The sequence below is a fragment of the Erpetoichthys calabaricus genome, chromosome 2 (assembly GCF_900747795.2).
Source record: "Erpetoichthys calabaricus chromosome 2, fErpCal1.3, whole genome shotgun sequence".
Taxonomy (NCBI): Eukaryota; Metazoa; Chordata; class Cladistia; order Polypteriformes; family Polypteridae; genus Erpetoichthys; species Erpetoichthys calabaricus.
The window spans coordinates 22836884-22850076 of NC_041395.2; the positions used below are offsets into that span (position 1 = coordinate 22836884).

The 13193-nt window shown below is 42.4% G+C and overlaps 1 protein-coding gene across 1 annotated transcript in view; it reads right to left on the minus strand.

The window, feature by feature from the left end:
- Window positions 1-7538, minus strand: part of irf7 (interferon regulatory factor 7) — a 33628-nt gene extending 26090 nt beyond the window's left edge. Inside the window, exons 1-2 of the mRNA XM_028793517.2 lie at window positions 7417-7538; window positions 4526-4682 (exon numbers count right to left, since the gene is read on the minus strand). Of these exons, the coding sequence (XP_028649350.2) occupies window positions 4526-4682; window positions 7417-7424 (165 nt within the window). The 5' untranslated portion in view covers window positions 7425-7538. The remainder of the gene's footprint in view (window positions 1-4525; window positions 4683-7416) is intronic.
- Window positions 7539-13193: the final 5655 nt, after the last annotated feature.

Consider the following 13193-nt stretch of genomic DNA (forward strand, 5'->3'; position numbering starts at 1 on the left):
TCTGGCATTTTAATCAATTGCATCGGTTGTGCATTAGTGGCTAAGCAAGGTTCTCTTTCCTCAGTGGTTTCGTTTTGCCAACATGATCACCTCTGTTGTCCATCAGTGGCTAAGTGAGTTTCTCTCTCCTCAGAGGTTTTGTTTTAAGCAAGGTTGTCTTTGCTCAGCGGTTTCATTTTGCCGACGTGCTCACCTCCATTGTCGATCAGCAGCTAAGAGAGTTTCTCTCTCCTTGGAGGTTTCGTTTTGCCGATGTGCTCAACTCACTTGTATTAGCGGCTAAGTGAGTTTCTCTTTTCTCGTCGGTTTCACTTTAGTGACAGTCAGTTTCTTTGGGCTTCATGCTGTACTCTTGCACTTCTGGGCCGGGCAGACAGACACACATACTTCCATGTGTAGACATTTATATATAAGATCACCTTAGACTATACATACTGTTTAAATGAAGATCAAATCTTGACATGTCCACACAAGTTAAAAATGATAAAACATGTCATGGGGTTCACTCTCTTTTTCACATGATTATAACTGGAAGAAAAAAAAAAAAAAAAAAAAAAAAAAAAAGCTGTATTTAGCTCAGAATATCACTGGTATGATATGCACAGAGGAACACTTGCTGTCTTAGAAAGGCAAAGAGGAATCTTAAAGATCCCAGCCATGGTTTCTTGTCGTCCTTCTCCTTTCAGGGCCATCAGGTTACACAAGACAGTTTTTATTCTCGGGCCGCAAGTCTACTCAACAGTCACTCGCACGGACAAACGTAGCAGTAAACCTGTCGGGTGTCTTTCTTCGGTCTGCCCTCTGCTGTCATACTAAGTGTCCATCGCCCATTGTTGTACTGAACGTCTGTCAGCAGTTGCTGGGACACATGTAACAAGAGACCATTCAGTCCATCGTGCCAGTTTGTTTAGCTAATAGCTATGCTGCTTCCGAATATCTCATCCAGATTCTTCTTAAAGGTAGTCAAGGTTTCTACTTCAACTCCACGGCTTGGTAGTTTGTTCCAGATCCTCTCTGATGTCCTGATCATGTGCATCCATTTCTTAAGATAGTGAGGAATGTAGGAGTGGACTTTTGCCATTTGCATTTATGTTTGCGGAAACTATGTGATGGGCTACAAAATGTAAATGTGACAAAATGTTTGTTATTATATCACCTTTCCCTGGACATATTGTTTAAATGAAGATCAAATTTTGACATGTTCATGTAAGTTAAAAAACATTTCCCTACTCAATTTTTCTCACCTCCCACCTACTTCTATTCTGGAAAAAAATATTGGATAGCCTTGAGGACTCGGACAGCATCTCGAATATATAAAACCATTTTATAGTCCGTCCCGTTCAAAGATCCCAGAGTAAAGTGGGAAAAGGATCTCTCACTCAACATTGCGGAAAAGGAGTGGAAAGCAGCAATGCAGAGAATCCACTTGAGCTCGATATGTGCAAAGCATACAATTATTCAACTTAAATTATCTATCGAGCACATCTGTCTCGTTTAAAATTGCCAAAATGTTTTCAGGGTGAGATCCAACCTGCAAACATTGCAATCGAGCTCCAGCTTCATTGGGCCACATGTTTTGGGCCTGCACCACATTATCATGCTGGACCAAAATCTTTAAATGCCTTTCAGACAGCCTTGGTGTCCCAATCCCACCTAACCCATTAAGAGCTGTGTTTGGTGGGCTCACAAAGGGGCTTAAAGTGGAGAAGGACAAACTGGAATGGCCTTTACTACGCTACTGGCATGTAGATTTGTCTTGCTCAACTGGAAGAATCCTAACCCATCTATCTATCCATCCATTATCCAACCCGCTATATCCTAACTACAGAGTCATGGGAGTCTGCTGGAGCAAGTCAGGAAACAAACCCTGGACAAGGTGCCAGCACAGCGCAGGGCACACACACACACCCTAGGGACAATTTAGGATCGTCAATGCACCTAACCTGCATGTCTTTGGACTGTGGGAGGAAACCCACGCAGACACAGGGAGAACATGCAAACTCCACGCAGGGAGGACCCGGGGAAGCGAACCCAGGTCTCCTAACTGCGAGGCAGCAGCGCTACCACTGCACTACCGTGCTGCCCAGAATCCTAACCCACCTCTTTTAAGTCAGTGTGGGTAACTGAGGTTATATCCTTGACTTGCTTGTATGGAATGTTATTTGATTTTATTAAAATCAATAAAATGTAAACAAAAAAAACATTTTTATGGGGTGCACTCTTTTTTACATGATTTTAACTGGAACAACTAAGAAAAAGAAAGCCATCACTGGCACCCGTTTGCCTTCTGTCTAAGATATGCACAGAGGAACCCTTGATACCTTAGAAAGGCAAACAAGATTATTGAAGATCTCAGCCATGGGTTTTTTTTTTCAGCCTTCTCCTTTCAGGGCCATCAGGATTTGCAGGACGGTTTTTATGCGAAGGTCATAACTCTACTCATCAGCCACTCGGACGAACAAATGTAGAAGTAAACCTGTCGGGTGTCTTTCTTCTGTCATACTAGTGTTCATCGGCCACTGTTGTACTGAATGTGTCAGCAGATGCTGGGACAAATGCAAGTCAGAGTTTCATTCGACTGATTAACTGAAAACAGATTTGAACTCAGTGTGGGGGGCACATAGAAAAGGGGAGAACATGTAAGGTCCCCTCACACACACACCCTAAGTATGTCCAAACCTAGCATTCTGGAGCTGATAGACAGCAACTCTAAAGTGCCACCAGAAATCCTCCAAAAGCAGGAAGATAGAGAATAGGAGGATAATTTAACTCTTTTAGGGTGGATGTTGACTTTTGCCGATATGAGGGGCTGAGGGCGAAAGAAAGCTGCAAATGCTGATAAAACTTGCCATTACGTTATATGCAGACCCTTCTTTGCTTAGAGGACTGTTAGACTCATTGACTTGACGTTGAAACCCTGCATGTGTGAGTAGCGTAGAGTAAACCTCTAGAATGGCATCGACATCGGGCGAGAGAGCAAAGCAAATACTCTGTGCCTATTTGTGTATTATTGTTGAATCAGACTGACTTATCAAACTCCGATTCTGATACAAGTGATCTGGAGAGCGAAAACGAAAGTCAGGTGACTACATCAGCCGACTGGTCCCCAGCTGATCGTAGTGCTGGACATGCTTGTGTAGCTGATGTGCCAACGAAATCGTTCACCCTGGGAGGACAACACAGACATCGATCGGTGGGAGATAAACTGGCAACTGGACTTCACCGAACGATGTGGCCTGCTGGTGGACACTACAGATTGGCAGCTCCTCGACTACTTCAAGCATTTCTCTTACCAGAAAGTGCCTTTCAGCTTATGAGTGATGGGACAAACACGTATGTAATAAATATGTGAATTTGGCTATTGTAGGGGCTCCTGAATCAGAAAACAGTGACATTTGTCATCGATCTATATTATATATATATATATATATATATATATATATATATATATATATATATATATATATATATATATATATATATATATATGGTGTCTTCTGGTGAAGTGCGCATGCGCGGGGCACGGTGCGATGCGTGATATTACTGTCAGAGAAAGTTACAGGCATTTTACAGAAATACAAACCAGTATTACTGCGAGAGGAAATTAAAAGGTACACAATACAGTGACGCATATTACAGCCACATACAAGCCAGTATTACTGTCAGAGGAGATTAAAGGCATATTACCGACGCACACGTCTGTATTACCGCCAGAGAAAATTAAAGGTATATTACGGACGTACAAGCCAGCAGATGTATAAGACGGTATCCTTCAATAAGGGCGCCCACAAAAAGGCGAGCCTCAAAAGGGCGACCTCAATTGGGCACAGCGAATAAAGGCGCACGTAAATAAAGATCTGCACCTTTGTTGCTCTTCACATATTCCAGAGCCATTTGAACTAAATTATCTATGAACGGCTTTATTCGCCGCGCTCAATTGAGGTCGCCCTTTTGAAGTTCGCCTTTTTGTGCGCGCCCTTATTGAATAGAGCTGTACAAGACAGTATTACTGTCACAGAAAATTAAAGACACACAATACACGGCGGCAGCCCACAAAGAACGGTCAGCTCAGCAAGTAAACATCAACAAAAGAAAGGCTGAAAGAAAGAAAAATACGACCAACAAAAAGAATGAGGTCAAGGTCCCTTGCCATTTAATATAGACTGTACCTACTAATGTTTATGCACTACTGTTCTAGCGCCCGTTATTGTAACGGGCTAAACGACTAGTGAATAAATATTTTATGTTGATTTATGCGTTAAACCATTGCTTTATATGTTTCTAAAAAACAGTTTTTTGGAAACATTTAGCCTTGGGACAAGAGTTACACAAAAAAAAAAAAAAAAAAAAAAAAAAAAAGCCCTAAAAAGAGAGTTAGTAACATAAAGTCTCTTCTCTACTGGAAACAACTGTAGCCGGTGAGAAGTGCTGCCCTGCCTATTATCACAACAAAACAAGCAACATTGTTCTGGCCGTTTAAAAAGAAAGATGGCATGAAGCCAAGCAGTTTGGATGATGTACATACCTTGAAGATGGCACAGTCCTCTTCACTGCAGTCCATCCGGGAGATGTGTTTCCATGGAATGCGAAATGTGACTCTGTCCAGCCAGAAAAGACCAGGGTACCCATTACTGTTAATCTGTTCAATCAGCCAGCAGCTGAACTGGGGTCTTGTTCTGTTACTAGAAACACAAGAAGAGCACCCATTAAAAATAAATGATGTGCACCATGCTTACCAGCCTTGATCTCAGATCTTTGGTAGCACTTATAACTCCTGCACCTCACTAATGCATTAGCCTGTCAAAGTAAAGCTTGTAACCCTGTCAGGCCTTAATGATGAGATTCAGGGTAATGGGGGGCTGGAGCCCATTCTTCAGCACTGGATAGACGGCAGAAAACATTAGGTGGAGGGCATCGGTTTATTGTTGGACACTCATACACACAGTGCCCAATTTAGAGTTACCAGTAACAATAGTAACTGTATAGCATATTTAGCAGTTATCAAGGAGCTTCACAAAATAACAATGGACAAGTCCTAAAAAAAAAAAAAAACTCACATACAAGGCATATTATCCAAAGACAAAGACCACAGTTTGAGAGACAACTCAAGGACTGGGGTCTCTGATATGGATGTGAGCAACACTGGAGCACCACAAGGAACAGGCCGGTCTCCTTTTCTCTTCACTTTGTACACCAGACTATGAATATAACAGCAGGTCAGGTCACTTGAAGACATTCTCAGATGATTCTGCACTCATAGGGGGGGTGAGACAGAGGAGAGGAATCAAGAGGAGAACTTTGTTTCTTGGTGCAAAGAGAATTGTCTAAATCTTATCAGCAAAACCAAGGAACTGCTTATTGACTTTTACTGCAGCAGGGAGCCTCTATGTTCATATGCAGAGGTGGTGCATTCCTACAAGTACTTGGGGGTCCACATCAATGACAGGTTGGACTGGTCTTGGAACACGGAGGAACTATAGAAGAAAGGGCTAAGCAGAGACTTTCCTTAGGAGATGCCATTACTTTCATGTGGGAAGTGACATCCTTCACATCTTCTACAGCTCTGTGATGGCCAGTCTGTGGTGTGCTGGGCTGGTAACATCACTTCAAGAGAGGCCCACCAAATGCTAATTAAAAGGGCAGACTCGGTTATGGGACTCTTTCTGGACCCCCTGGGGGACGTAATAAAGGAGAAGATTAAAACAATCCCAGTCCCAATGAAGCTTTAGCAGGCATATTGTTGTTGGTATAAAGGAGACCCTGTAACATTTCTTGATATACTTCTGCCGAATAATTTATTGGCTAAAAGTCCTCAGTGTTAGAGTGTATTATCCATAATGGCACATACAGTAAAACATATCAGTACTGTTATGTCATTTAGGAGAATGATCAGTAAAAAAGGATTATTTACAATAAAACATGTTAGTATTGTAGTTCTGTATTGGTCACACAATTTAAAAAAACTTCACTATAGAAAGGCACTATATACAGTAACATGTCAGTACTGTGGCTTTCCATTTGTTAATTTAGGAAATTCTTCACTAAAGAAAGGCACAATATTGCTCCAGAGAAGACCCCGTTGATAGCCTGGTATCCCATCTAGGGCTGGTTCCGGCCTTGTGCTCAATTCTGTCAGAATAAGCTCTGGCTTCACACAACCCTGAACTGGATTAAATAGTCACGTTGATGTTGGGTTATTACATTTATTATGTATAAACTGCTTTTTTTAGATAAAATATTTACAAATATTTTGACAAAATGTTAACTAATCTCCTTTGTAAAGTTTTTTTTATGCCTTGCTACAAAACATGCTACATAATGAAGATGATTACAACGGTCAGCATTACAATTAAGTTTGCATTTTCAAATATGTAAGAAGAATCCGCAACAGTTGGTGTTTTTTCTACCCTAAGACATTATAAATTGCTATTTGAGGAGAGCAAAAAAAGAAATTGGATGGTTTGTGAAAGGTGCTATATAGATAAATTATACTGTATAGCACTGTTAAAATCCATTGGTCAGTATCCATCTTTAATATAATCGGCACATACATAAATACACACATATACAGAGAGAATTAGTTTTACTGTCAAATAATGCAATAATGGGCTCATCAGGCATACACACTCACTGCACTCCCTCTCTGTAAGCCATTTCAGTCAATGCATTTGGCAATCAAAGGTATCCAGCAGTTGCACACTGCTTTCCAATCCTTAAACAATTCCTAACCCACTAATCCAGGGCAGGGTCGCGGGAGCCTGTGATCAAAAAAGGAACAATCCCCTGGATGCAGCACACACACACACACACACACACACGGCAATTTACTAATGTTAATTCTCTTAAACCATTTTCTACTCCCTATATTATATTCATTTATACTAAGTGGTGCACTTATTTACAATGTTGTTGTTTTCATCGTGCTTTCTCTTGATTAGGCTGTACACTCAGTTAAAATTTATTCTCCGGCTAGGCAGCGAACGCGCATCCAAGTGCTCACACACTCGTAAACCTGTCTATTCAAATTGGCCCATTCATTTTCAAATAATTTATCTATAGCAAAACAAAGTACATAAACACATAAAATATTGCACATTCTTTTTCTACACCAATAATTTACACATTTTTGTTAAAGCTGTCTGCAGTCTCATACCGCGGACATTCAAATCTTTCCAAACAGCTGAAGTCTTGTTTACTTTAAATTACTAATGTAGAGAAAAGCCAAGCAAAATGACACCTTTTATTGGCTAACTAAAAAGATTATTGGCTATTGGCTACAAGCTTGCATATTGTAATCTTTTTAGTTAGCCAATAAAAGGTGTCATTTTGCTTGGCTTTTCTCTATATTCATAATGGCTAACACGGTACAACACCCTAATACTTTAAATTACTAATAATGTCTTTGGCTCGTGTTACCTTTGCATCGTTTCGATTTGTGTCGTGTGGATTGCTGCAGAGCCTCCGTCTCTCTCGCATAGTATTTAATATTCAAAGATTTCACTGTGAGCGCTTGTTTATTTATACGCCATCATAGGGTGAGGGGGCGTGTCTAGTTTGGTGACGTTGATACCCAAATAAGGTCGTTCCGCCATCCTGTCATTCGTGCGCGAAGAACATTCGTTTGTTTTGCTTCCGAGAAAACACGTGTTCAGGCGGAAAACAAAACTTTACTTTCTGAACGCAGTCTTTCCAACCCAGAAAATGGTTCGCTTCCAATCGGGGCCGCTAGGTGCCGCAAAGTCTTTCGTCGCTACGTCTTTCTTTACCTTTCCGCGGGCATTCCCCGCTTTGACCTCATCTCTCGTCCAGGGAGTTGAAGGGTAGGTCCCGTTTTCAAGTTCAGTCAGGGGAACTTTCATCTGGCATGTTTTGGGATTTTTTTTAGAGACTGCGCGTGTAATTTTGATAATTTATATAGAGTGAAAGTGAACCTGTCAATTTTAATCCCACCATCGCTTTTCCGAATCCTGTTTTTTTTTTTTAAATAGGAGAGGGTCCTGAAAATGTTTCAAACATGAACAACTAAGTGCACGCTTACACTAACTGAACTAACCTGGAGAATAATCACCTCGAAAGCATACGTGAGGTTTTGGCACGGACATTCATCTCCTTACAGTTTGCAGTTTAATCCGAATTTAATCCTTCAATGTTTTTGTGGGCGGCACGGTGGCGCAGTGGGTAGCGCTGCTGCCTCGCAGTTGGGAGACCTGAGGACCCGGGTTCGTTTCCCGGGTCCTCCCTGCGTGGAGTTTGCATGTTCTCCCCGTGTCTGCGTGGGTTCCCTCCGGGCGCTCCGGTTTCCTCCCACAGTCCAAAGCCATGCAGGTTAGGTGGATTGGCGATTCTAAATTGACCCTAGTGTGTGCTTGGTGTGTTTGTGTGTGTCCTGCGGTGGGTTATATGTAAATGTAATAATTCATTACATTTATATAGCGCTTTTCTAAGTACTCAAAGCGCTATCCACACAGGGAGGAACCGGGCATTGATGCATTTGTGGACCGTTTTGCAAGAAATCACAAACGCAGAATACTGTTATTATAATGTTACAGGCTACTGTGTCTGCGGTGGGTTGGCACCCTGCCCGGGATTGGTTCCTGCCTTGTGCCCTGTGTTGGCTGGGATTGGCTCCAGCAGACCCCCGTGACCCTGTGTTCGGATTCAGCGGGTTGGAAAATGGATGGATGGATGTTTTTGTGGAGCAGTTTTAAAGTGCTAGTGTGTGCCAAGCAGCGCTTCCAAATCAAGTGTCAGGTAACAACGTAAAAACCTACAGGGACACATTTTTGGCTGACTGACAGAATTAACACTTTCCACCTGCTTCGGAATGTCACCAATTGCTTAAGTACCAATTACATAAGAAAATAACTCACTAAATTTAATTAATGATTAAAGGCTGGCGGCACTCACTCCCATTGTGATGAAATTCTTCAAAAGCTTGGCACTGGGACACACTGAACGGAAAGTCCTAAATAGTCTGGACCATGTCCAGTTTGCATAGCTTAACAGAGAATGCCATATCTATAGTACTACATACCATCCTGGCAAAACCTGATAATAAAAACTGCTACAGTTACGCCATTTGGAGAGATTACAGCTTGGCATTTAACACCCCTGCAAACAAACAGATATTAGGACAGCATATGCCCAGTGTGGGCAAACATACAGTGCATCCGGAAAGTATTCACAGCACATCACTTTTTCCACCTTTTGTTATGTTACAGCCTTATTCCAAAATGGATTAAATTCATTTTTTCCCTCAGAATTCTACACACAACACCCCATAATGACAACATGAAAAAAGTTTACTTGAGGTTTTTGCAAATTTATTAAAAATTTTATTTAAGGACAAATTTTAGTTTTTAAATATTGGATTGTTTTTTTTTTTAGTTTGATCCCATTTTTTTTTATAAAATTGAAAACCGTTTATGGTCTAACCTTTATTTGTAAATGAAGTCCATGCGCCTATCCTTTTCCACGAAAATCTCCATCACTTTCTTATAAAAGTCCCTCCCTACTTCCTTTAGTTTTAAAAATCTTATTCTTCTATTTTGGCAGTCACTCAGAACAAAAAAAAGAATAAAAAACGGACCGCTGCAGTGCATTTGACTTTCTGATATTGCTGGCGCCTCTTTGTAGAAGAACAGCAGGACAAGCACCTGTTGGGCTCACATGCGCCCCCTTCAGGGCGGCATGGTACTGTCTGCCTCACCTTGTGCCTTTTCACTGCGGTTTTATGTCAGATCAGCAAGACTAAATATGTCACATACATTCATTAAAGATATCAGCCAGACTGTGGAAAGTCAGGGTGTATAATAAACGTGTCTGCAAACATATTGGTGACATACAGAGAGACAGCGACAGACAAGCGGCAATTGCAGGCATCAACCCAGAGTGTGAGGGAGAGCCAGTCTGAGGTGAGGCTCGTTGCTACTGCACCTCGCGTTTCTCTCTTGTTTAAACGGGAAATGCGCTAATTCAGTGATTGTGACTATAAAAATGATTGGAATCACACAGAAAACAAATTTATAGTACAGACCAGTGAAAACATTTATTTTATGTCATCATTATTAGTTTTTTTTACTTTTCATGATGACGCCTCCCCTGACCGCATGTCCCTGCTCTGAGATCAGTCTCCATTTATTAGTGGAAGTGGTGCAGAGCTACAAGTGCCTAGGGGTCCACATAAACAACAAACTGGACTGGTCTGACAACACAGTGTTGCACTTCATAAGAAGTGGCCAGAGCAGACTGGACTTGCTAAGGAGACTCAGGTGTTTTTGATGTGTGCAGTAAGCTGCTGGAAATGTTCTACCAGTCCATAGTAGCCAGTGTGGTGTTCTACGCTGTGGTCTCCTGGGGAAGCACCCTGAGCTCAAAAGAAGCACAATGTCTGAACAAACATATCAGGAAAACCTGTGCCATCACAGGGTGAATCCTGGACACACCCTGGAAGCTGTTGTGAAAAGGAGAATGATGGCAAAATTGGATGCCATCAGGTGAAATTCCCTCCATCCCCTCCAGGAGGCGCTTTCTTGGAGCACATTGAGCCACGGGCTTATTCCACCACACTGAGGTAAGAAGTGCCTCTGGGGGTCTTTTCAGCCCACTGCTATCAGGCAATTCAATGCTTCCTCCTGACGTACTCTTTAAATTAATTTGGAATTTTCTGCACAATATGGATTTATTTTTTTGTATTTATATATTTGCAGATTGATTGATTGACTGTATTTTTTGTCCTGTGAGTCTTTATTCTTGTTTTTTATGTTTCTGCTGCTGTATGCATGTGAATTTCCCCTTGTAATTAATAACATTTATCTAATGAAGTCTAATCTCACTTATTCAGGACAAGAGTTGCTGGGTAGCTGGAGTCAATCCCAGTAAGCAATGGGTGAAGGCAGGAGCAACTCAGTGATATGGTGACAGCCCACATAGAGTGAACACACACACACTCACACACACACACTTGGGGGCAATTTAGCTTCACCAGGACACCTAACCATAGGCATTTGCGTGGGTGGGGTGGGGTGGAATGGAGAACCCCAAAACACCCCAAAGAATGGCAAGTTTGCGAGTAACTTGGTTTACGAGTGTTTTGCAAGACGAGCTAAAATTTTTAATAGATTTTAACTTGATAAACAAGCGAAGTCTTGCAATACGAGTAGTATGCATATGCTTTGTCTGCTGAGCGTCATGTGATCACAACTGAGCTGATGGTTCTTCTCTCTCTCGCTGCGGGATTGTGGGTAATCGTCTCCTATTCTCCGTCTGAGTCGGCATGCCTCACTCATATAGTCAACATCTGTACGAGCGTATACTGTTTACTACAGCATTGTGAATGTGCGTGTGCTGTAACGTGCAAGTCCCCATCTTGCACCCCAAAACACGAAGCTGAGTCTCAATACTTTAGCAACACCAACTTTATTCAGCTTGAAACAGCAACAGCGCGGTTATTTATTGTAGCAGGATTTGCCACTCTCCTATACACAGACACAGCAGTCAGGCAGGGTCGTGGCCAAGTAGTACTGTGCCCTGCACATTTATAATGTTCCTTGTTCCTTGTATCACCCATCGATGGCAGGCGCTTATAGCATGTCCACAACCTTTTCGGATTCGCTTTTATGGCGAACTGCTACAGTGTTGGGAGACTGCGATTGCTTTGGGACGCTCTTCCGCGTGTCGTCCCGTTGGGTGAAATCCAGCAAGAGTTTAGAAACTCACTCACACCAGCCATGATTCTTTTCAAAGGTAAAGTGCAGGTTAATTTGTTTTATGTATTTTTACTTTATATTTTGTATTAATCATTTTTATATGAATAGTTTTGGGTTGTGGAACAAATCATCTGAGTTTCCATTATTTCTTACAAGGGAGCTTCGCCCCCTGCTCGCTTTGCTCGCCTACCCCCGGCGTTTTGAACCCGTGTCCGCTGGGCAGCCAGGTGTGAGGATGACGCACGTTTAATATGGAGCGCTCGCCCGTGTCACTCTGGGGCTCTCCACTGGTAATACAGAGTCCCGTCCGTACCATTTATGACGTTTTACTTTGCTTTCCACTCTGTCTTTCATTTGAGACCTCGCTTTATTCTGTTTTTGTTATAATGACAGCTGGTCCGTGGCGATTTTATTTTCCCTTTTTCGAGTAATAATTTTGATTTGTTTGCGATACTGTGATGTTTATCGTACTGTTAATAATGCAGCACTGTAATGTGGTTCACCTATGCCGTATAGTTTGGACGTGTGAGGATGACGTATGTTTAATACGGAGCGTTCGCCCGTGTCACTGTGTGTCTCTCCACTGTTAATACGAAGCTCTTTCCGAACTATTATGCGGTGCATTGTGGAGCACTGCGGACTCTGTAGTGTTTCCAGTTTCACTTCGTATATCGTCTAGTCGAGCTCTTTCTTTTTGGAGCAGTGCCTGCCTGGTTTGCGTCATTTCAGACGCACGTTGTAGGCACCTGCGTTCATTAATTATATCCAGGCAGTTGCGTGTTTGTATCTCGGTCACTCGAGCTGTGTCGTGTTGAACCCGTGCCTGCTTTGCCTACGCAGTTTGAGACGCGCGTTGTAGGCGTCCACGTTCATTAGATATACGCATTAGTGCCACTCACAATATGGCGGCGACGCCTGCGCCTTCCGTATTATGTCGGTTCTTACCATGCTGTGCAGGCGCCTTTGCCTTTTGTACTTCACTGCGCGTTCTGACGGCTGATGTAGGCGCCTGAACCTTCAGGGTCCGCCTCCGCTGTGTGTTGTGGACGTTTAACTGTCGTTGTTTCTGCTTTTATATTCTGTATCTCGGTCTGCATGTGTTTAGTGCCCAGGTTTGTTTGTAGCTGTTGCATTCCAGTTTTCATCATCTGTAACCCGCTCTTCATGTGTTCGTCCCCGTTGTTTAATCCCTTTATGAAGTTTTACTTCGTTTCCTACTCTGTGTTTTATTTCTGAGGGCTTTGTTTTGTAACCTGCTCTCTATGTGTTTGTAGTCTCTCCCGTTTTACTATGGGGGGGGGCTTTGTGTGGCGCCTGCGCACTACGTCTTTTGCGTCCACGGCCCATGTCCCTGCGTCCATCCGGTTTACCATTCTCGTTTAGTAATATGGATGTGGAAATTCGCTTTGATATACGAGTGCTTTGGACTGCAAGCACGAATTATGCTCGCGAACCGAGGTTCCACTGTATTGTCTCTGTGTTAGT